At 34.1% G+C, this 23,911-nt stretch overlaps 1 protein-coding gene across 2 annotated transcripts in view; it reads right to left on the bottom strand.

Annotated features, from left to right (window-relative positions):
• Window positions 1-23,911, bottom strand: part of ARHGAP29 (Rho GTPase activating protein 29) — a 73,831-nt gene that overhangs the window by 18,677 nt on the left and 31,243 nt on the right. Inside the window, exons 4-13 of one of the 2 annotated variants that reach the window (XM_080800005.1) lie at window positions 17,454-17,550; window positions 17,011-17,083; window positions 14,443-14,491; window positions 13,822-13,959; window positions 12,880-12,944; window positions 12,373-12,483; window positions 12,186-12,266; window positions 11,795-11,983; window positions 10,905-11,042; window positions 9,898-9,933 (exon numbers count right to left, since the gene is read on the bottom strand). In XM_080800005.1, the coding sequence (XP_080656131.1) occupies window positions 9,898-9,933; window positions 10,905-11,042; window positions 11,795-11,983; window positions 12,186-12,266; window positions 12,373-12,483; window positions 12,880-12,944; window positions 13,822-13,959; window positions 14,443-14,491; window positions 17,011-17,083; window positions 17,454-17,550 (977 nt within the window). The remainder of the gene's footprint in view (window positions 1-9,897; window positions 9,934-10,904; window positions 11,043-11,794; window positions 11,984-12,185; window positions 12,267-12,372; window positions 12,484-12,879; window positions 12,945-13,821; window positions 13,960-14,442; window positions 14,492-17,010; window positions 17,084-17,453; window positions 17,551-23,911) is intronic. The other variant, XM_080800006.1, reaches the window with a different exon arrangement.

Raw genomic sequence — 23,911 nt, 5'->3', positions numbered from 1 at the left:
TTCTCACTTACTTAACAGAAACAGTAAAGAGTGAACCCCCATGGGGTAGATCCTGCAGGACTTCCTGGAGATCTTACCTGGGGTGGCTCACAGGTACCTCAAATATCATCCTGCCTCTAGATTTTTTTGTGTCCCAATCTGCAACCTGAGTCAGGAGCTTAGATTTTTCTTCTAGTCCTCTAGTTAGCACAGTGACCTAAGTGCCTCCTAAAGGGGAAATGACCAAATGTACAGTAATAGAAAGTGTGATTAGCCAATGTCATACTGTAATTCTGTTTGTTTTCTGGAACTGTTCCCTCTAGCACACAGGACTTCAAACTAGATCTATCCCCAGCTTTCATCACCTACAGCAAATTTTTAGTTCCTCCAATGGCACTTGGATTAGTACAAATATTTATGATAGCTGTTCAGAGAGAATTTGAATTTCAAATAATGGAGAAATTTTCGTTCATATAAAATAGCAATAATCTAAAATAAATTCAGCTCAGTATAATTCTCTATCCTATATTATTTTAAAGATAAACTTTTTTTGAATGCACTCTAAAACAAAACAAAACTCTTGCTCTAATTCTTCCCATTTTTCAAAGCCCATTGATTTGGTTAGGTCTTTAGTGACTGGCCTGGTCATTTCTTCTTCCTCTCAGTAATGTAATTACAATCTTTATCCCTGACCCTTCAATACTTCATAATTCAAGACAATTTTAGATATTCAGAAGTAATCCTCAATGTCCATGATGTAACTTATAATTTTCCTAGGATATAAATGTGATATGTGTTATCTTCCAGAAAAGAGTGAGAGAACCTGAGTGTCTAGAATCTTTGTACCTCAAATAATTTTGCTTTTTCAGCAATCACATGTGATATGTCCTAGAGTGAAAATAAAAATTTTTTAAAAACAATTTGAGATGATGTTGAAAATAAGTCACCAAAACCCCTAAGTTCTGCTTTTGATGGAGAAGAAAACATAAAGAAGGGAACCTGGATGGCTCAGTCAGTTAAATGTCTGCCTTTGGCTCAGGTTATGACCTTAGGGTCCTAGAGCTGACTCCAGCATCAGGTTCCCTGCTCAGCAGGGAGTCTGCTTATCCTTCTCCTCTGCCTGCTGCTCCTTCTGCTTTTGCTCTCTCCCAGATAAATAAATTTTAAAAATCTTATATAAAAAGAAAGAAAACTTAAAGAAATCTGAGAAAGTCATTGTTCTTACCTAGAAAAGAATATCTATATTCAAGAAACGAAATGTTGGATTTGGTATCTGTTTGGATCTGCATGTGAATAAATGCTAGACAGAACAACTAAACTTAATTAAATTGGTTCAAAAGAACTTTAGCTAATATGAACTTCTATTCACAAATATATACACAGAGCACCTCTATTAGCTGTCTCTATACATTACATGCTGTACAGATTTTCATAAGTTTGGGGATTTGTCCAAGTTTGAGATACCTTAACCTCAAAGTCTATTTCATACACTGACAGGTATTACTCTCCAATTTTTCAGATGTGTTCATTCTCTCTTCCTAAATATATGTTAATCTCCTTGAAAGCAGTTATCTGTCTTACATTTATCTACACAGTGGGCATCAATAAATATATATATGTTACATACAAAATTAAGTAACCCCTTATTTATATCACATCAAATTAAAGGAAATCATAATTACTGGATCACCAAACAGCATCATTTTTAAGAGGTATGTAGACAAGATTATATCTTGTAAGAGAGCTTAAAACCATGTTATATGAAAAAAAAAATCAGATTTGGGGGTGTGTAGTCTGGAAAAAACATTCGGGAAAGGGAGGTAATAATTGTCTTTAAACAGTTAAAGTATTATTTTGTAGAGAAGGGATTATAGGAATATGGTAAAACTTGAAAGGTCCACAAGAAACAGATTTCCTTTTAGCTCAATATAAAAATTATATTAATTTTGGAGTTGTCACACCCAGGCTAAATAATCATTTGGCAAGACAGCACGGTATTTAAGAGCACAGGTTCTGAAGTCATTCAATCAAGTTCTAACCTAGCTTTACAATTTACATGCTGGGTGACCTTGATCAAGTTATTTGTAACTTCTCTAAGCAAATCCTTCATAAAAAGCTAATGTGCAAATGAATCATGTGGGGGTTCTTGTTCAAAATGCGGATTCTGATTCCAAAAGTCTGAGTTGAAACCCAAGATTCTGCATTCCTCATAGGCTCCCAATGTAAGGATAATGTGTCGGGCCCAAGGACCATGTTTTGAGAAGACAGGTTTTCTAAACTTTAGTTTCTTTACCAATAAGATGGAGCTAAAAAACAGTTGTATTTACCTAATGGGATTGTGTGAGAATGAAATGAGTTAATGTAGGCAAAGAACTTAATACACTGGCAGGTACATATCAATCTTAGTTCTCATGAGCTATTGTCTGAGGTGAAAAGGGTTGTCAAGTGTAAAGGTTGGCCTAAGTAACTCATAATGTAATTTCGAATCCTGGGATTTTTTATAATTCTTTTAAATCATTTTGCTAAAATTGGCTCTTTAAATTAATCACACATTAATCAGAATTCGGTGAACAAATGAGATACAATTTTAAATACTAAGGAACAAAGGAACATTTTATGGAGACTTTCTGATTCAAATGGAATAGGCTTACCCCCACCCCCCCTCCCAGTTTCCCACCGAATTCTCAACTTTCTGAGAACTCTGGAAAATAAATGGCAGCAGGCAGGTTGTGGAAAGAAACAACAAATTAACGTATGAGCAATCCAGGGGTATGCTTCCTGTTATTTCTTTTGCTACTGTTTCCCAGGCAATACTGAACTCCTATTCAAAGACATGTGACTGAAAGAGTTTGGGTGGGGGGACTCTCTGGTTTCTTTCTTTCTTTCTTTCTTTCTTTTTTTTTTTTTAAGATTTTATTTATTTATTTGACAGACAGATCACAAGTAGGCAGAGAGGCAGTCAGAGAGAGAGAGAGGAGGAAGCAGGCTCCCTGCTGAGCAGAGAGCCCGATGCGGGGCTCGATCCCAGGACCCCGGGATCATGACCTGAGCCGAAGGCAGAGGCTTTAACCCACTGAGCCACCCAGGCGCCCTGACTCTCTGGTTTCTTTTCTCTGTTTATTTTCTCTTATCCTCCAGCCCCAAAGCAAGTCCCAGGCACTAAACTGTGGTGCTGCGGCATTGATGGCAGTAGCAGCCAAATAGACATCTATAACTTTGAGGGGAATTCTTCTCTAGGACCAGATAAACTGGATCTAAAGAGTGAGGGGTCTGAAATTCCTATTGTTTTTATCCTTTCCTTCCTTGGCCCTCAATAGCAGCAGAGTAGGTTAGCTAAGTTTCACAGCTAGAGGACTTGGAAGGGACTCCTTAGGAGCTGTAGAGTGAACATAACTTGATCAAATGCCTGATAAAATTTTAAAAAAATCAACATTCAGTATAGGTTAGAAAGACGACCCTTAATCACATAAAGTAATACAGAAAAGTCCAGAATACCATCCAAAATTACTTGCTACATGATGGACCAGGAAATCTCATCAACGCGCAAGAGAAAAGACAATAAACAGACACTAACCCTGAGATGACTCACCTTTTTGGATTATCGGATAAAGACTTTTAAAGCAGCTATTATGACAGTCTAAATACGTAAGAGCAAATAATCTTAAAACATGGGAAGACTGAAGTCTAAGCACAGAAATGGAAGATATAAAAAAGAAACAGAAAAATAAAATATCTCAAACAAAAAAATTTACTGTTTTGACTGTATAGGAAAATAGAGATAACAAAGGAAAGACAATGAACTTGAAGACAGATCAACAGAATAACAATCAAGAGAAAAGATTAGGGAGGGAAAAAAGACACCTCCCTCACCAACCCGTAGAATAAAAACAAAGGTCTAAAATTTGAGTCACTGGAGTCTTAGAGCAATAGGACAGAGTGCTATAAAATTTTTTTGAAGAAACAATAGCTGAAAACTTCCCAAATATTACAAGAGTCAAACCTGCAGATTTAAGCAGCTCAGGGAACCCCAAGCAATAAATTCAACAAAATTCACACCCAAGTAAACTGTAATCAAAATGTTGAAAACCAAAGACAAAGAAAAAAAATCTTGCAAGCAAAAAACAAAACAAAAACCCACAACACATTGCACACTGAGGAAGCAATAATTCAAATGACTATGGATTTCTCATTAGAAACACAAAGGCCAGAAGGACAATTTTAAAGTGTTGAAGAAAAGAACAAAATTCTTTATCAAATGAAAATGTCCTTCAGGAATAAAGATGAAATAAAGACATTCTCAGATGAAATACAGAATTCACCACCAGAAGACCTGCTGTAACTGAAATGCTAAAGAAAATTCTTTAGAAAAGAGAGAAATGATATCAAAGGGAAAGAACCTTAGAAATGGAAGAGTAGAAACAGCAATAGTAAATATCTGCTAATTTAAAAAGATGACCTCTCTTTTCTAAAACATGTGACTTTTGAAAACAAAAATTTTAAATTGTCTGGTGAGGTTTTCAAGGTATATAGATAGAACATACACATACCAACTACAACCCAAAACAAGTAAAAAGGACTTATATGGTGAGACTATGTGGTTTTCTACGTTCCACCTGAAGGGGTAAAATGTTAGTTCTAAATAGGCCAGTGGAAAGTTTTTATAAATATAGCCCTAGTGCAACCATTAAAACAAACAAACAAACAAAAAACCCTGGAAAAAGACATATAGTCAAAAGCCCAGGAAATTAAAATGTAGATAATAAAATGCAAATAAGCACGTTAGGTAAATTAAAATGTAACTCTAACAAATAAATAAAAATAGATTAAATTAAATCTGTAATATAAATTATATATAATTCTAAAAAATTATCAAATTATCCAATATAAGGCAGCAAAAGGGAAACAAATGAAGGAAAACATAAGGTACAAACAGAAAAAGAGAAAAGTAGGCCTAATTCTGAACATACATTTTCATTAAATATAAACTGTCTAAATATTTAACTTAAAAGATAGAGATTATCAAAACAGATTAAAAAAAAATCAATATGGAACTATATGCTATATAAGAAATTCACTTTAGGGGCACCTGGATGGCTCAGTGGGTTAAGCCTCTGCCTTTGGCTCAGGTCATGATCTCAGGGTCCTGGGATCGAGCCCTATATTGGGCTCTCTGCTCAGTGGGGAGTCTGCTTCCTCCCTCTCTGTCTGCCTCTCTGCCTACTTGTGATCTCTGTCTATCAAATATATAAAATCTTAAAAAAAAAAATTCACTTTAAATATGATGATAAAACTGAAAGTAGAAGAATGGAAAAAATATACCATAATAAAAATAATAGAAAGAAAACTGAAATAGCTATATCAGTATTAAATAAAGACTAAAAAGCAATAAAAATGGCCAGGATTAAAAAAGACATTTCATAAGACTAAAAGGATAAATTCACCGAGAATATGTAGCAATTATTAACACACAAGCAAATGAGTTTCAAAATGCATAAAACAAAAACTGATAGAATTAAAATTAGACACTATGCTGAAGACTTCAGAACTCCTTTCTCTGAATAAACTGGTTACCAGAGGGGAAATGGGTAGAGGGTGGGTTAAATAGGTGAATGGGATTAAGGAATATACTTGTTGTGATGAACAATGGGTGTTGTATGGAAGTGTTGAAACACTATATTGTACACCTGAAACTGATATTACACTGTATGTTAATTAACTGGAATTTAAATAAAAACTTAAAAGAACTCCTTGTTTCACTGTAGTTGATGGAAGAAAAAAGTAAATCATCAAGGATATAGAAGAAATAAATAGCACCATAAACCAACAATAACCAATTGACATTTACAAAGTACCCCAGCCAACAAGAGCAGAACAGATATTTTTAAAAGTATATGCATGGAATGTTCCATGATAGACCATATGCTGCATCACAAAACAAGCCAAACCATAACAAGTCTAAGAAAATTGAAATTATATAAAATATTTCTCTCATCACAACAGAATTAAACTAGAAATCAGTATCAGGAATTTAACCAGAAAATCCTCAAATACTTGGAAATTGAACAATCAGTTTCTATACTATCCATAGGTCAAAATGAAGTCTCAGGGGGAAATTAGGAAATATTTTATATTGTACAAAAATAGAAATATAAAATTCAAAATTTGTGGGATATAGATAAGCAGTGCTTAGAGAGAAATTTAAATGCTTAAATATTTATATCAAAAAAGCAGGGAGGTCTCAGGGCACCTGGGTGGCTCAGTCGGTGAAGCATCTGCCTTCAGCTCAGGTCATGATCCCAGGGTCCTGAGATCAAGCCCCACATCACATTTCCTGCTTAGCAAAAGAGTCCACTTCTCCCTCTCCTTCTGCCCCTGCTTATAGTCTCTTTCTCTCAGTCACTCTATCAAATAAATAAATAAACAAAATCTTAGGAAAAAAAAAAAGAAAACAAAAAGCAGGGAGGTCTCAATGAACAATCTAAGCTTCCACCATTAAGAAACTAAAAAGAAAAGAAAAATAAACCCAAAGCAAACAGAAATAAATAAAAATTTAAAAATAACAATAGAGAAACCAATGAAAATTAAAAGCTAGTTCTTCGAAAAGGTCAGTAAAATTAATAAATCTCTATCTAGCCAGACTAAGCAGAGAGAGAAAGAGAGAAGGTACAAATTACCAATATCAGGAGTCAAAGAGAAGATATCAGTACAGCCTACTGAGTCACTGAAGGATAAAGAAAAACTATGAACAACTCTGTGCACATAAATTAGACAACTGGGACGGAGGCCCATGAAAGCCACTACCAAAATTCACCCAAAAAGAAATAATTAGCTCAAATAGGCTTATTCTCAAAAGAAATTCAATACATAGTAAAAATTCTTCCAAAAATGAAAACCCCAAGCCCAGATGCTTTCACCAGGGAATGCCATCAAACAACTGAAGAAATAACATCAACTTTACACAATCTCTTCCAGAATACTGACAGGAAAGAACACCTCCCCACTCATTTTATAAGGCCAGAATTACCCTGATATTAAACTGGATAAAGACAGTATAAGAAAAAAAAAATAACATACCAATGTCTTTTATTAACAGAGAATAAAAAGAAAAAAATACTCAACAAAATATTAGCAAATCGAATCCAGCAATATATAAAGGAACAATGCATCACAACCAAAAGCAGCATATCCAGGAATGCAAGACCAGATCGGCACTCAAACATCAATGCAATCCATCATATTAATAGACTACAAAAGAAAAACTGTATTATCACATCAATCAAATGATGTGGGAAGAATAATCACTTGATAAATCCGACATCTTTTTTTAAAAAAAGCAGACACAATTATAAATGTTTATAATAATGTAATTAGTAAAAATTGCATCTTAAATCCCATAAATTGTAGTTATATATTATTTGTTCTAAAGATGTTCCTCTATCATATTTAGGTATACATGACATAGTATATAGTATATAAAGGACTAAAGAATATATGTACATATATATTCAGTTACATACTGAAGCAGACAGTTTTGCTAGCTTGTGCTGCAATAACAAACAACCCCAAAGTTCTCAGCAGTGGGAAAAAAAACCCAACATCTTTATCATAAAACCGTCAGCAAACTAGAAAAAGGGGAGATTCCTTATCTGAGAAAGGGCATCATCAAAAAACCTTTAGTTATCATCATATGTAATGGTGAAAGACTAAGTGCTTTGCTCTTAAAGTCCAGAAAAGAACAAACATATCTTCTCTCACCCAATCCTATTCAATAATGAACTGGAAGCTCTAGCCAGGGCAGAAATAAAAAGAAATAAGAATACGGATTGGAAAGGAAGGAATAAAACTGTCCCTATTTGTAGATAACATGACTTTCTATGTAGAAAACCCCAATGATTCTACAAAAAAAGTTCTAGAACTATTTAGTTTTAACAAGTTTGCAAGATTCAAGATTAACATACAAAAATCACTTGTATTCCTAAATACTAATAATGAACTGAAATCTGAAATTAAAGAAATATGTGTGCACAGATACACACACATAAATTATATGTGGTATGTATTTACCTATTGATTTATCTGTATGTCACATTCACAATAGCTGCCCAAATAAATACATACAGAGGTTTAAATCTAACAAATCATGTGAAAAATTTTTACGTTGAAAACTACAAAGTGCTGATTAGAAAAATATCATGTATCTAGAAATCAGCTTGGAGAAATCAGAGGGGGAGACAAACCATGAGAGACTCTGGACTCAAACAAACTGAGGGTTTTGGAGAGAAGGGGGGTAGGGGGTTGGGTGAGCCTGGTGGTGGTATTATGAAGGGCACATATTGCATGGACCACTGGGTGTGGTGCATAAACAATGAATTCTGGAACACTGAAAAGAAATAAAATGAAATGAAAAAAATATCATGTATCTAAAAAAATGGAGAGACACACTGTCTTCATGGGTTGAACAACTTTCTCTATAGAGTTAAGATGCTACATATGTAGTCAATTCTTCCCGTCTGATCTAAGATTTACTCAATTTCAATTAGAATGTCTGCAGGATTTGTTTGTAGATACCACAAGTGATTCCAATGCTTTTATGGCCAAAGGATCTTAAATACTCAAAACAATTCTGGAAAAAAAAAAGTTGACGATTCACACTATCTGATTTTAAGACTTGATATAAAACAGTAATCAACACAGTAGTAGAGTTTGGGCATGACAAGCACATATACCCATGGAACAGAGGAGAAAATCTAGAAATTGACCTATAAAAATATGGTCAATTGAGTTTTGACCAAGATGCAAAGACAAATCAATGGAGATGGCACAATGTTTTCAACAAATGGCACTGAAACAAGTGGACACCTGTATTAATAATGTTTTTTATTTTTTGTATTTTATAATGTTTTGACATCTTAAAAAGTTTTCTGGGTGAGGAGAGTCTGCTCCTCCCAGGGCTAACCAATTCTTAGCACAGGGGTGGGGAGTAGTGGAGTAATGTCTTTCATATGCTATCCGAACAACTTTATTATCTAATTCTCACACACCAAGTTGTTACTGTTTCCTGCTCTAAATCATCCCAGGGCAAGGTACTAAGCAAAGAGAGACCATCAAACTAGCCAATCCTATACTGCTTTTCCTGCCCCACCTTGTTTTCCCCTTGGGAACCCCAATAAGGCTCTGTACTCAGCTTTCCCCTCACTCCTGTCTCTTCTTCACCAAACCTGGTACTTCTGTGGCCCTACATGGTACAGCACATTCCCTTCCCTTGGGAAATACAAGTAAGCAATTCATCTTTCAGTAACATTGACCTCTCCATGTCAGCATTCAGTCACCTCCATAAACTAAAATATCACAGGCATAATTTTAACACAACATCTATATGCAAAAACTGAACCTTAATGTATACTTCACACCTTATATAAAAACATCAAAACAGATCATACATCAATGTCAAACTATAAAAATTTTAGAAAACATAGAAGTCTTTGTGACTCTGAAACTCTCTTAGAAATAATGTGAAAAGCATGACACATAAAAGAAGAAATTGATAAGTTAGATTCCATCAAAATTATAACCTTTTGTTCCCTGAAACAAACTGCTAAAAGAATAAAAAGTTTCAGACTGGAAGACAAAATGTGCAAGCTCAATAATAAGGAAACAACTCAATTTTTAAAAATGGCAAAATACAGACTGCAAATAAGTCCTTGAAAAGATGCTCAATATCATTAGTCACTCCAGAAACACAAATTAAAACTACCACTACACACATATTAGAACAGTTAAAATTTAACAACAACTGACAAGTATTGTCAAGGATGCAGAACAATCGGAACTCTCATATATTACTGGTTAGAATGAAAATGTTATGGCCATTCTGGAAAACAATTTGTCAATTTCTTATGAAGTTAAACAGACATTTACCATAACATCCAGTAATCTCACTCCTAGGAGCTTACCCTAGAAATATGAAAACTTATATTCACACAAAAACCTAGAGACAAATATTCATAGCAGTTGAATTATATTCACAATATGATATGTGAATTATATTCACAATCACCCAAAATTGGAAACAACATAGATGTCTAACTGATGAATGGATAAACACTATGGTACATTCATATAATGGAATACTATTCAGCAATAGAAAGAAATGAACTTTTGATACAGGCATAACATTGAACAATCTCAAAGATATTATGCTGAGTACAAGAAGTCAGTCTCCAAGTCACATAGGATTCCATTTATATGACACTCTGGAAAAGATCAAGCTATAAAGACAGAGAACATACCAACACTTGCCAGGGGCTAGGGGTGGGGAGAGAGACTGACTACAAAGGGGCAGCATGAGTAAACTTTTTTGGAGTGATGGAATTCTTCTGAATCCTGATTGTGATGGTGCTGGCTACACAAATTTATACGTGTTAAAACTGGTGAAATGTACATCAAAAAAAGGTATTTTATATATAAACTTTTTATACAAGTCATTTTAAAGAGGCAAATGAAAACCTTTGAGGGCAGAATGCTTTTTTTTTTCTAAATAAATTCCTAGGTTCAATTTTAATATTTAGTTTACACAAATTCTAAAGAATAGATTTCATAGTGCTGACAGAAGTTTCAACAATCAAATCCATTTTGTCAACCAAGCCAAGAAAGACAGTGGCTTAGGGGCAATTTCAAACTCTCAGACTTTAATTTTAATTGGACAAATCACTGATCCACTGGGTGGGGGACCAGAAAAAAAATGTAACTCAAGCCATTTACCACTATTTAAAAGCGGAAAGCCAGTTTTCCAAACTCTAAATGTTTCATTAATTTTAGAAATTAAATCCCTGAAGAATCCTGACTCATCAAGCACCCTTTTCCCTTCCGCAGTTGTTTAGACCCTTTTTGCCCCTGGCCTTCCAAATACTGAACAAAATACTTACAGCTTTAAGGGTAAGATCACACTGAAAAACAAGTTTCTGGAGTTGTGTTAAAATTTCTCTTTTGGTATTTTCCAGATCATTTCGTCTCTCTTCAACATTTGTCACACAAACTTTGTAGAGTTCATTTGCTTCTTCTACCTTCAAGAATATCACAGAAAAAAAATAACACTGATCACTAGAATTTATATTTTAAAACAAATATTTATTATAATAAAACTCAGTGGAAATAATTGAAAAGACTTTTTGCATAAAAATTATTAACTAGTCTGTTTTAAATAGAATATTTCTAAAGATAACAATCTGTTCTGGTCAGCGACTCAAAGGCACTTGACTTTAATGGATAGTCAAGTAGGATTTACAATTAGTATACTGTCCACAAAATGAATGCCTAATTCAATTTAACAGTCTTTTCTATTATCATTTTCTATATAATCTTATAGGTTTCATCAAATTATATTTCATAAACAATATAAAGCTCCAGCCTAGCTCTGCTATCAGGTACTAGAACTAGCACACACATACATCCAGTTGCCTAAAAGGTGAACTTCCTGAACAATGAAGTAAAAAATATTAAACTACTGCCTTCTCTAAGATACTTTTTCAGAAACAAAATCAAATATTTGAAAGATAAGCAAAAATCTCTTAGCATACTGGTTCTCAAAGTGTGGATCCCAATCACCAACAGCAGCAGCACCACCTGGAAACCTGTTAGAAGCACAGGCTGTTTGGGGCCAGCCCTGGAGCTACTGAATCTGATATCCTGGATGTGTGGCCCAGTAACCTGTTTTAACAAGCCTTCCAGGCAATCCTGATGCATACTAACACTTGAGAACGAAAGCCTTAGCAGATTATTGCTAATTCAACTTGCAAATAACAACAAAGATGATTACTTTTTGAAGAGCCTCCTCTTCCAACCTTCGCTTTTTTTCTAGCTGCTTGTTGAGATTTTTTACCGATCCACCACTCGAGCACAGATGCTCCTCTTCTGCACGAAACATGGAAGATTTTGCCTTTTCATACTCATCTTGACGTTGCATACATAACAATTTTGCCTTTTTAAGAGCAGTCTCTGTTTCCAGCTATATAGGGGAAAAAAAGTATTAAATATAGAATAAGAAACAAACCCTAATGTATACGTTTCATTAGCATGTTCAACAAAATAGTTAAAATAGCATTTTAGAAAAACCACAAAGGAATGCATCTCCAGGGTAGATGCTTACATACTAGAGATGATTTCAGATGTTCACAAGTAGGTAAATGAAACTCCATTATAATACTCACCATCTTATTTTGCTCCTGTTTCCAAAGTTCTTTTATTTCTTTCCTTTGTTTTTCCATTTCATTTTTCCTCCCAAGTAGAGGCTGTCAAGGGTATTTTAAAACAAGAAAGAAAAAAAAAGCTGTTTTCTAAAGCTAAGCTGTTACTTTAAAAAAAAAAAAAAAGTGTATTATACGTAGAAATTTTTACCTGCACAAATTTGTTGGCTTGGAGAGCTGCAATTGTTTGTTGTAAAAGGCGACTATTCTTTATATCATTAAGAAGAGCACTGGTAAACAGACTCTGCAGTGGCATAAACTCCTAGAATTTAAAATTGAAAAATAAATTATCCAATGGAAATAGTACTAGAGTTCTAGACCCCCCAACTATTCTCTTCAGAGGGAGAAATTTTAAGTTTAGACATTTTTCTATAGACAGATGACTAGTCATAAAGATGACTATATGAGAAAGATACTGAAGAATATTAATTATAAAACTAGGTAGGCAAGACTAGTGGCTAACAAAACAATCAACATTTGTATAAAATTGTGAATACGCCAATTTTTTCCATAATGGGTCTCCACGTTAAGTTTAAAAGGCTTTTATTTCGCCCAGTGTGTATTTAGTACACACGTCTCTGACTTCATAAGGCGCTACCATGAGCTCATCCAGCTTAACCTCCTGGTCCAATACCCTAAGTGGTCACTGAACACTCACCTGCATTCCAATGTTACTTCTAGTTGCCTCTGCCAACTTGACAACGTTTCTAGTGGACTCCAATTCTGAAAAGGTCAAAGAAAGCATCAGAAGGTAAATTAACTTCTTTTTTCCCTCCATACTCTAAAATTATTTGTGATTCCAAGTTAAAGAGTGAGCACACACACTAGCTTACATCATATGATACTATGATTCTCATCCAAAGTGCTCATCAAAACCAACTAGGAAACTTGCAAAATACATTGGCTTCACTTCTCTTGGAGATGGGACTTAGGCCTGTGTATTGCCCTTTTATAAGATTAGTCAGGTGCTTCTAAAGGGCATCTCTACTCATAGCAAATAATTTTGGTAGAAAGAACATAGGATTTGGGCAAATCCCATATTCTTCCAGTTAGTGGCATATAATCCTACACAAATCTGCTATCTGACCTTAGGCAAATCACCTGTCTTGTTTGTCTGAGCTGTAAAATGGGAATAGTTCTTTTCTTGCCTTCTTTCCAGGGTTTTGGTAAGGATTAAATGAGGTTTAGGATATGAAAGTATTTTGTCAACTGTAAAACACTGGGAAAATACTAGCTCTTAAAATGTTTCCACGGCTGGTGCTCATATAGCTATTGTTGCTTTTATTTCTTTTAACCATATTATCTGATTGCATTTCTTTTTGCCCATTGAAGTATGACTTCCTTAAAGGCAAAGACAGTATACTATTTGTCTTTGTGTCCCCAGATCAAGTGGTTGGCCCGCGGTAATGTTCAATAAGTACATTTATTGTAAGTAGAGTCTTTCCTATTTTAAGAAGAGAAAATGGACAATGATTTTATTCACTATAATGAAGCAGCTACTAATTTGGAATCATATTAGTCATCGTCTATACAAAATGAATTGCAAACAATTTAGTTCTTACACTCCAAAGTTAATCAGATGCCCCAAAGGGCAACTCACCCAAGTTAAGCTTCTTTTCAACCCATGAAACTATGTTCTTGGTATATTTTGACCATGTTTTGGCATAAGACAAAGCCAATTCTACAGAATCAGTGTTCTTCAAAAGCACGCTGTCTAGTTCTATAGGAGAAAAATTTCCTGAACATAAAAACATCAAGTACATATTAAATATCAGCACATAACTCTAAACAAAGCAGCATTCAAATCCCAAGATGTTCTTCAATGAAAATTGTTTAAAAAAAAAATAAGTGACAAATTTAGAATCAAAGGTCACAGTTTAAACTTAAAATGGTTTCAAATTATATTTTTTATCCTAATATATATTTCTATTATTCATCAAGTTATAAACCCTATATAATTCTTGATCTGTCTCTATATTACCTATCTACTATCTACTCTGGCAGGTCTTTTTTCTGAAGTTTTTATGCAAAATTTTACACAACATTTTGTGTTAAAAATGAATAGTACAGGTTACTGAGCAAGAAGAGATTAAATAATCCAAAACATGTATTGAAAGTAACTGCAGGAGGTTGGGGATTGGTTAAAAAAAAATAGCGAGAGAAGAAAGAAAGGAAGGAACTGCAAAAATTTGACTAAGATTGTAAGTACCTCAAGTATTACCTTTTTCATTGGATGAGTCCACTGATTCCACAGAAACATTTTCAAAAGACTTACAACATGGAAAAAAACAAATTTAAGGTTAGAGCAGAAGATAACAGATCTTTGCTTCAGAAATTTTTCACTCTAATTTGTTACTGTGACATAATTCTCGTTAAAGAATTTCAAATATTTAGAACTCAAAGGGCCTAAGTAATCTATTTAAATGCCATATCTTGTAAGAATTACATACCTTTTTACAATTGCAGTTCTCAAGATTCAAGAATAAATAACCTCATTGTTTACTAACAGCATTAGTTAACATTAATAAATATACTCAAGACTTTAAATTCTACAGATTTCAAAAATATTAGTCAGGAAGTTATAGAAACAATCTAAATAGATTTTCACTTAAACTGAAGACAAAGACCTGTTTCTTCCAGCCATCTTTTACCATTTTATCATTTGATAAGCATTTCTCTGAAAGTCTAGTGGACAACTTAGTGTAGAACTTTCTATGATGATGGAAATGTCCTGTATCTGCACTGTCCAGCTATCTGAGCATATGAAAAGTGGCTAATGTAATGATGATTATAAAATGAGAAGTATATTTTCAACATTTATTTATTTAATTAATCTATTTGAAAGAGAGAGAGAGAGAGAGAGAGAGAGAGTGAGACAGGGAACACAAGCAGGCAGAGGGGGAGAGGGAGAAGCAGGCTTCCTGCTGAGCAGGGAGCCCGATGTGGGGCTTGATCCTAGGACCCTGGGATCATGACCTGAGTTGACGGCAGATGCTTAAGGACTGAATCACCCAGCCACCCCAATTTTATTTATTTTAATTAACTTAAATTTAAAGAGCTACATGTGGTAAGTGGCTACCTTACTAGACAGTGCAGGAAAAACATATCTACCAAAATTGTGAGATCTGTTTGGCTGGGCAACACAGACTACACAGGGACTCAATGCAAAAGGAATCAGAGACCTGGGTCTGAAGTACAGCTCTATCACTTAGTAGCTATATGACGCTGGACTATATATTTAGGCTTACTTAACTCTGGTTTGCCCTTCTGTAAAATGGGAATATGAACACTACTTTCATAACGCTACTTTAAGGCTTAAGATGATATAGGCTTAGCACAGGGCATGGTACATAATAAACACTATTAAATAAATGGCAATTATTATTTAAAGTATTTTTCAAACTCTTCAAACCAAAGGAGCATTATTTACCATGGACTTTTAAAGCTTAATCTCTTGGGTTAATTAAAAATTATAAAAAGGTAAATAAGGTGCAAAAGAAAAGAAAGGAAAAGTATTTTCCTATTAGGAATTAGTGTAGTATAGTGCACACAATAGAGCCAACAGGAACAGGAAATATGATTCACACCTAAAATTTTAGTTCTTCAGAGCCTTGTCACACAGATAAAATGTTATTCTATCTTCTGAATTAGTAGTATGTTTGAAAAGAAAAAGTTGAAGAAAAATGATAAATAGAAAAATATTTAAGGATCTTAAAATTCTTCATTAAGATTTATACACTATCCTTGATTTGTCAATGGATAATTTCAGAAATAGTCAACTGTTTTCTCATTATTATAGTACATATAACAATTGCCTCAATTAATCATTCATATTTTATATCATTTTAAGAAAGACCTGCAGTTTTTACATTACTTTGATATAACAAATAACTGGCACATTTTCTAATATTTGTCAAACTCCTTTTGGATTTGGAACATCCTTGAAAAGAAACTATTAGTGCATGTCCCTACTGCAGTTTTTAAAAATAGCTTGCATTTAGTGAAAAAATTTTAGTCAAATCAAAATATTACTACTATAATCTTTAAAGCATTATTCTACAAACATTCTTCATGTTCTATTATTTCAGACAATTTTTCTTTAAATTGGGAGTCGGAGGGCACCTGGGTGGCTCAGATGGTTAAGTGACTGCCTTTGGCTCAGGTCATGATCCCAGGAAGCCCCTCTTCAGGCTCCCTGCTCAGCGCAGGGAGTCTGCTTCTCCTTTTCCCTCTACCTGTCCCCCACCCCCTGCTGCTCATGTTCTCTCTCTTGCTCTTTCTCTCTCAAATAATTAAACAAAATCTTAAAAAAAAAATAAACTGGGAATTGGAACTACAATCCTCCGACATACTGCTCTTAGGGAGAATTAAGACCCACAGCCTCTTAATAAATATGTCACGGTAACAAACTATAGGATATGTGAAAAGATTAACACCCTCTTTACTTCTTGTGTTATTTTTCTAAGTTTCTACCAGTCTTTGAGAACTGTGACAATGTTAAGGGAGAAAAATGGTTAAGAATTACTTACTAAAATTTTGGATCCTATGACATATAGATTCCTTACAGAGGACACCATAAAACTACCAGATATATTCTTTTAAAATGATAGCTCCATTTAAAAAGTATAATTAAATTTCTGCTCCAGAAACTGACCATAAATTATCATATTAAAATGAACTGATCTGTTTTTCTTGCTCAACTCAAAAATTATCGAAGACTAATGCTGAAATTATTGAAATATTAAGTCAAAAATATTAAAGTCTCTGCTTTCACACAAACTTGGCCTACCTTACTTTCTCGAGAAACAGGCAGTCGCAATAATGAATCATTGCCTACATCTCCCATAAGGAAGTTTGTCAAGCTATCCAGGGAAGTTAAAAAAAAAAAAGAAATAGAAATAATAAGACAAGTCATTTCATTGCTCGGTTACAGGCTTCACATTCAACATGTCATCCAGAATGCATTTTTTTTTTAAGCAAGAACCTTAGAAATAAAAACTCTAGGAATCTATTCACATAAACCACATAGTCACTTGCAAATGGATGTTGCTTCTGAACAACTGTACAGACACTGTCAAATACAGTAACAAAACAACGAAATAATGAACATATTCTTTCCAGCGTAGTGGTAATATTTTGTATTTTAATACTTTACTTTCCATGTATCTACTGAATTATGTAACCTATCTTGAGAAACCCAGGCCCAAATTTAAATGACAGTCCTCTACTTACATATTCCCAAAGGTAAAGGCCAAGGTCTCAATGGAAGAAAACACTTCCCTGAAGAGATCGTTTTTGTTTTCTTCATTAACTTCTGTGAAGTTCACAGCTACAGGGAAAAATTGGTTACAATAAATGAGGAAGAAAATACTTTAAAATAAATTTATACAAAGTCATTTCATCTCTTAAAATTCACTGTTACTTCTAGAAGCATTAGAAGATTAGGAAACTGAAAAGACTAACACACAAAACAAATACGATGTTCAAGTTCTTCATTAAAGAAATCATACAAAACAATCGGCCTGCATACAAGTGGCTGGCATTCCAAACTTACTATTCTGTGCATTACATAATTTGACATATCTAAAAAGTGATGCAACATGAAATCAATCCGTCTCAGAGTCACAGAGTCCATGTTACATCAGACCTCTCATTAAGAGCACTCGGTGCTATTTTCTCTTGCTTATTGCTTTATGGCATTTGTAAAAATAGTTAAATGCACTATGGCCTACTTTGGTCAAGTGAAATATATTTTTCACTATGAATTACCAATAATTGAAGTCATATACATTTGACATAGCATAAATCCTATATACAATACATATCACATATCACATAAACACCCAATGCTTTAGAAAATTTAAGTTCCTATTTATAGCCTTATTTCTTACACGCTCTTGGGCTCTGAGATCCATTTTAATTGATATATTGCTGTCTCTTGTTTGCTATAGGGATGTCTAACATTTTGTCTAAATGTCAAACATTTTGCTAAAGCAAACTGTGAAATATAACTGAAAAAGTTTTCTTATTTTAATTTCTTCTCTATGCACCTTTGTTAAAAGCCCAGATAGAAATTTACCAAGAAAAAATCTGAAGGTGGAATTGGCAATTTTTTTTCAAAGTAACCCCTTCTACTCAGGGTGAATTTAAGGAGCAATTGGCTCCCTGTATCCCATCCTCCATAGGATCCTTGCCAATAAAGGAAAGGTAGAGAGACCAAGGGAAGAGGAAGCCATCCTTTACTTTAAAATAAGCTGTTCTGAAGTTTAGTTGCACAGCAGAATTACCTAGGGAGTCTTAAAAACAAAAATCTGGGTCTTACCACCAAAAATTCAGATTTCACAAGTCTGGTGGAGCATAGGTATTTGTTCAAAAGCTCTCCCAGGTGATTCTAGTGTACAACTAGGGTTGAAAATGCTTGCTGGAAAGCAAGAACTCCTAGCCAGGATGAAGGAAGCCTCAAGCCTCTAAGCCTCTTGAAATTACAATCAAGCTTTTACATCGATAAGCATTTGTAGGTATGAGGGGCTAAGAGCCACATCTTTCATCAGATTCTTCTAAATATCACTGACACAAACAAAAAGAAAAACTTTAAGAACCACTATAAGTAATTTTAAAGCTAGTTTTGGACTTCTACTCTGGCCACGATGGAAATACAGGTTTACACTTCTGCCTGAGACAACCGAAAGAAACTCAAACAAAATATAGGAAACAAACATTTTCAAGACATTGTCTATAAGGCAACTAAAGACAAGAACCTTGACAGATAAACGAATACAGTAGGCTCACAAGAGCCCCAGTTTCATGCCCAACACCACACAGAGTAGATTCCCTGGTAAAAGAAACCACTGTGGATAAAAGTCAATTTGTAATAATGAAGGAGTCAATTTATCAAGAGGACATAACAAATCTATACATTTATGCACCTAATAAACAACTTCAAAATCCACGAAGCAAAACCCAATAGAACCACAATGAGAAATAGACAAATTTACAGCTATGGCCAGAGATTTCAATAACCCTCTCTCAATAATTGACAGAACATATATATGGATAATCAGTAAGGATACGGAAGACTTCAACAATACTATCAGCCTCCTCTGCCAGATACATTTGTAGAACACTCCATCTATTAACAACAGAATGCCTGTCTTTTCAAGTACACACTGAATATTTGCCAAGATAGACCATTTCATAAAAGAAGTCAAAATGAATTTGAAAGAATTCAAATCAGGCAAAAGATGTTCTGTGAGTAGATGGAAGTAAATTAGAAATAACGGGAAAATCTCTAGAAAATCCCCAGATGCCAAGAAAATAAGTAACACACTTCTAAATAACCCACGGGTCAAAGAAGAAAAAGGGAAATTAGAAAGTATTTTGAACACAATGAAAATGAAAATACCACCTATCAAAATAGATGAAAGAGGGCCGCAGGAAGGTACAGAAAGGAAGGAGTACTAAGGGGCACCCATTACCTGGATTGGGACAGTTTCACAAGGGTTTTTATGTCAAAATTGATAAAATGGGATCCTTTAAATATATGTACTTTACTGAATATCAATTATACCTCAACAAAGCTGTTTTAAAAACCTCACTGGAAAGTCAACTTTAAATAGTAATTTATAATGTCTATTTACAATAACTTATAACCAGCAAAAATGTAAAGCCTACTTATATTTCCTAACCTTAACCTGTTAGACTTTAAAGGAAAAAAAAAAAAACCCTTAAAACACTACAGCATATTCTATAATTATTCTTCCTCTTTCTTACCTATATCTTTTGTAGCACTAAACATGACTGGGAGATTTAAAAAGCAGTAATTGTGAATCCCAAAAAGACAATTATCTGAACCATCTTCCTTTATCCTTACTTGAATGAGGTTACAGCCATCGAATGAAAATTACTATTATTGCCCTTGCCTCCAATTCAAAATAGCCCTATATTCCTAATATCTTTTCTCTTTTTTGCTTTTGCTCAGTGTTTCAAAGAAAAGTCTTTGGCTCTTTTCCGGTAATAAATCTTTCCACTCTCTCCTGCATTCTCCAAATCCTGTGCCACCTCCCTCCATAGTTTTATTATCTCCCACTCAATTGACATTTTTTCTCACACTAACATAGTCAAATCTTTCCTCTGTAAAAAAAACTTTCATTTTACCATATTTTCCTCTTAAAGCTACCATCCAATTTAACTTTTCCTTTTTTTTTTTTTTAACTGCCAAACCTCTATAAATAGGTTATGACTAAATTCACCAGGATTTGGCTTCTCATCCAGTCTAATGGTTATCAGAGGTTGAAAAACTTTGTGTAAAGGGCTAGAAAGCAAATATTTTAGAATTTTCAAGACACGTGGTATGCTGCAACTATTCCTAAAGGAGCCATACATAAATGAGATATGGTGGTACATAAATGAGTAAGAGTGGCTGTGCTCTGATAAAGCTTTATTTACAAAACAGGCAGCAGGCCAGATTTGACCCACCAGAAATAGTCTGCTCAGCCTGATTAAGAGGATGGGTTCTGAAGCCAGTCTGTCTAGGTTAAATCTTAAACTCTGTCCCCCTACTAGGGACTTAACACAACTGCTCTGTGCCTCAGACTCCTCATTTATAAAGTGGGGACAACAATATGTATTTTGAGAACAGTTATAAAAATTGAATGAACTTAAAACAGAGCCTGTTACAAAGAAAATGCTCAATAAATGTTAGTTATTATTTTCACTCAACATCACTTAACAACACTGCCAACAAAAACATGTTAGTTAAACTTGGAGACCTTTTTTCTTCTTCTGAGTTTTCATCCTACTCGTCTACTCTACAACTCTCAACAGCTCCACCACTTAATACACATGCAAACTTGGACAAACCTCTCTATGTCCCAAGCTTCCTTATCTGCAAAATAAGGTTGAGAAATAACAGTATTGACCTGAAAAATTTGCTGTGAGGAATAATGGGATAATTCATGCAGAGTTTAATGGTGTCTGGCATATAATGTCTGCTATTATTATTGCAAATATTAACCACTTTCTTCCATCTCGAAGTATTCTGCACTCTTAGAAGCAATGTGTTTTAATAACTAGAAGAAGTGGGGCTTCAGAGTTTGGGACCAGAATTCGTATATAACCTTTACCACTCCCGGTGTTATTCTGAATACATCACCTCACTGCAATTTCTTCATCTGTAAAATAGCATATCATTGAAAGAAATGACTGAGAAAACAAATGTAAACTACCTAGAGTACAGTGCTTGGTAGTTAGTAACATGAGTGCTGTCATGTTGTGTATCTGTCTATTGACAATCTTACTTTATATAGTCATCCCCACCCAGCCTGCAGTTCTCTTTGGCTTTCTTCTCTATACATTATCTCCACAGAACTGTATCCACTTTATCAGACCTTTGAAGGAAATGAATCCTTAAACTACCTGTCTAGTTCTCACCTCTGAGCTCCAGATCCACATTTCCAATGGTCTGTTTGCTATATTCTTTCTCCTACTCCCTAGGCTTCACTCACCAGCATTACAACCTCAACATGTCCTACCTGAACCTTATCCTCCCTTCCATTCTGCCCTGCAAGCCTACTCTTTTCTCTACATTCCTTAGCTTATACCTTTGCTTTCAAAATACCTCTAAAATATTTCTTCCTTACCATTCCCACTGCCATTCAGTTCAAAAGGCCACATTTTACCTGTACTCTGGATTATTTAACAACCTGCTAATTGGTGTCACTGTGTCCACTCCCTTCTCCCTATGAGCCATTCTTCAAAATGACATCAAAATTTTGCTCAAGGTTTAAATAACTGTCTCCCTTGAGCACCATATTAAGTCACAACAATAAGCACTAAGACACATTAAGTATCTCTTTAAGAAATCACATGAGTAGCTTTCAAACACACCATCTATTAGTGACTTTCAAACTTTTTTGACCACAACCTTCAGTAAGAAATACATATTATATCATGACCAACTATTCCAAACACATAATAGTTATTAGTTATATAACACCTCTGAAGTTTTAAAACATCCTTAAGTCTTATACAATGAGTGTTGCATTCTGATTTTTCTTTTCTATTCTCTTTTGTATTTTAAAAATGTTTGTTACAATCCACTAACTTGATGTCATACATCAGGGCCTACAGTTTGCAAATCAATGAATTAAAAGATATAATGTAGGCAAATTTTCATCATATGCATATGGGGAAAGACCAAAAAGCAGTATGGCTTACAAAACGAAAACTTTAAGTTGCTTCTGAGAAACACAAAAGACGACCTGAAGAAATGAAATGCATACTATAGTCTTGGAAATGTTAAATATGTAACTTCTCCTTAATTTATAAATTGTAAGTTTATAAAGTCATAAATTTTACTCATCATCCTCAAAATACCAATAGATATTTTTTGGAATTAGATAAGCCAATTCAAAGTCCTGATCGAAAAATAAAATCCTGAAAAAAAAGAGTAATGGGAAGAGGAGTTACCCTATCAGATACTAAAACATACTATACAATATAGTATGGTATTGGCACATGACTAAACAAATCAATGGGGCATAAAGTAACTCCCCAAAATAGATATAAATATATATGACAGTTTAGTGTATTTATGATAAAAATGGCATCTCAGATCAGTGGGGAAAAGAATTATTTGATAAATAAGCTAGACATGTAGACAATCTAGAATGTATCAAGGACTTAAATTTAATAAGTGACACCAGGAAAACATTAAATGGAAACACACTGGAGAATGCTATTACAATCTCAGAGTGGGGAAGTCCTTCCTAATACCTAAAACCCAAGGACCATAAAAGGGACAGATACATTTAAATGCAAAAATAAAATACCATAAGCAAATCAAAAGATAAAGAAAATATGCAATTTATATCAAAGATTAAGGGTTAATTCCACTTACACAAGTTTCTATAAATCAGTACTAGAAAAAAAGACCAACCACCAAAAAAAAAAAAAAAAAAAAGGTAAAGAGGCAACTCACATAAAAGGATGTACAAATGGCTCTAAAACTTGAAAACATACTCAACTGCACTCAAAATGAGGGAAATGCAAGTCAATCTACACTGAGATGCCAATTTTTACTATTAGACTGGGTAACAAAGTTTGGTAACCAGCTCTGTTGGCAAAGGTGCAATAAATCAGCCTTCTCAGCACTGCTATCAGAATGGCAGAGCTCCCACAGAGGTTATTTAGCAATATAAAGAAAATAAATACAAATGAACATGGCTATTCATTGAAGCATTATTTGTAACAGAAAAAGAAAAAAATGGAAACAATCCAAATATCCATTAGTGATTAGTGATTAGTGATTGGTTAAATAAATTATAGCACATAAGCATAATGGATTACCATGTACCTTTGAAGAAAAAACAGAACAAATCCCAACAAAAGAATATGGGAACCCTTTATGTATAGAACATAACTCAGAACAATGAGCAAGGAGCAGAATGCTACCATTTGTGTAAAAAGGAGGATAAAAAAAAAAAAGAACATATTGTATTGTTTACATAAAATAATGTCTCTAGAAAGATACACAAAAATCCAGTAGTAGTTGCTGCTTATCTGGGTAAAGGAAAGGGTAGCTAAGCATCTGAGGTAGGAAAGACACTTCACTGCTGAATACTCTTTTATGCCATTTGCATTATGAATCATTTCAATGTACTACCTATTAAAAATTTAAGTTTTCAAAACAG

The sequence above is a fragment of the Martes martes genome, assembly GCF_963455335.1.
Source record: "Martes martes genome assembly, chromosome: 4".
NCBI lineage: Eukaryota > Metazoa > Chordata > Mammalia > Carnivora > Mustelidae > Martes > Martes martes.
The sequence above is the reverse complement of the archived record's forward strand: the minus strand, read 5'-3'. Positions and strand labels throughout refer to the sequence as shown.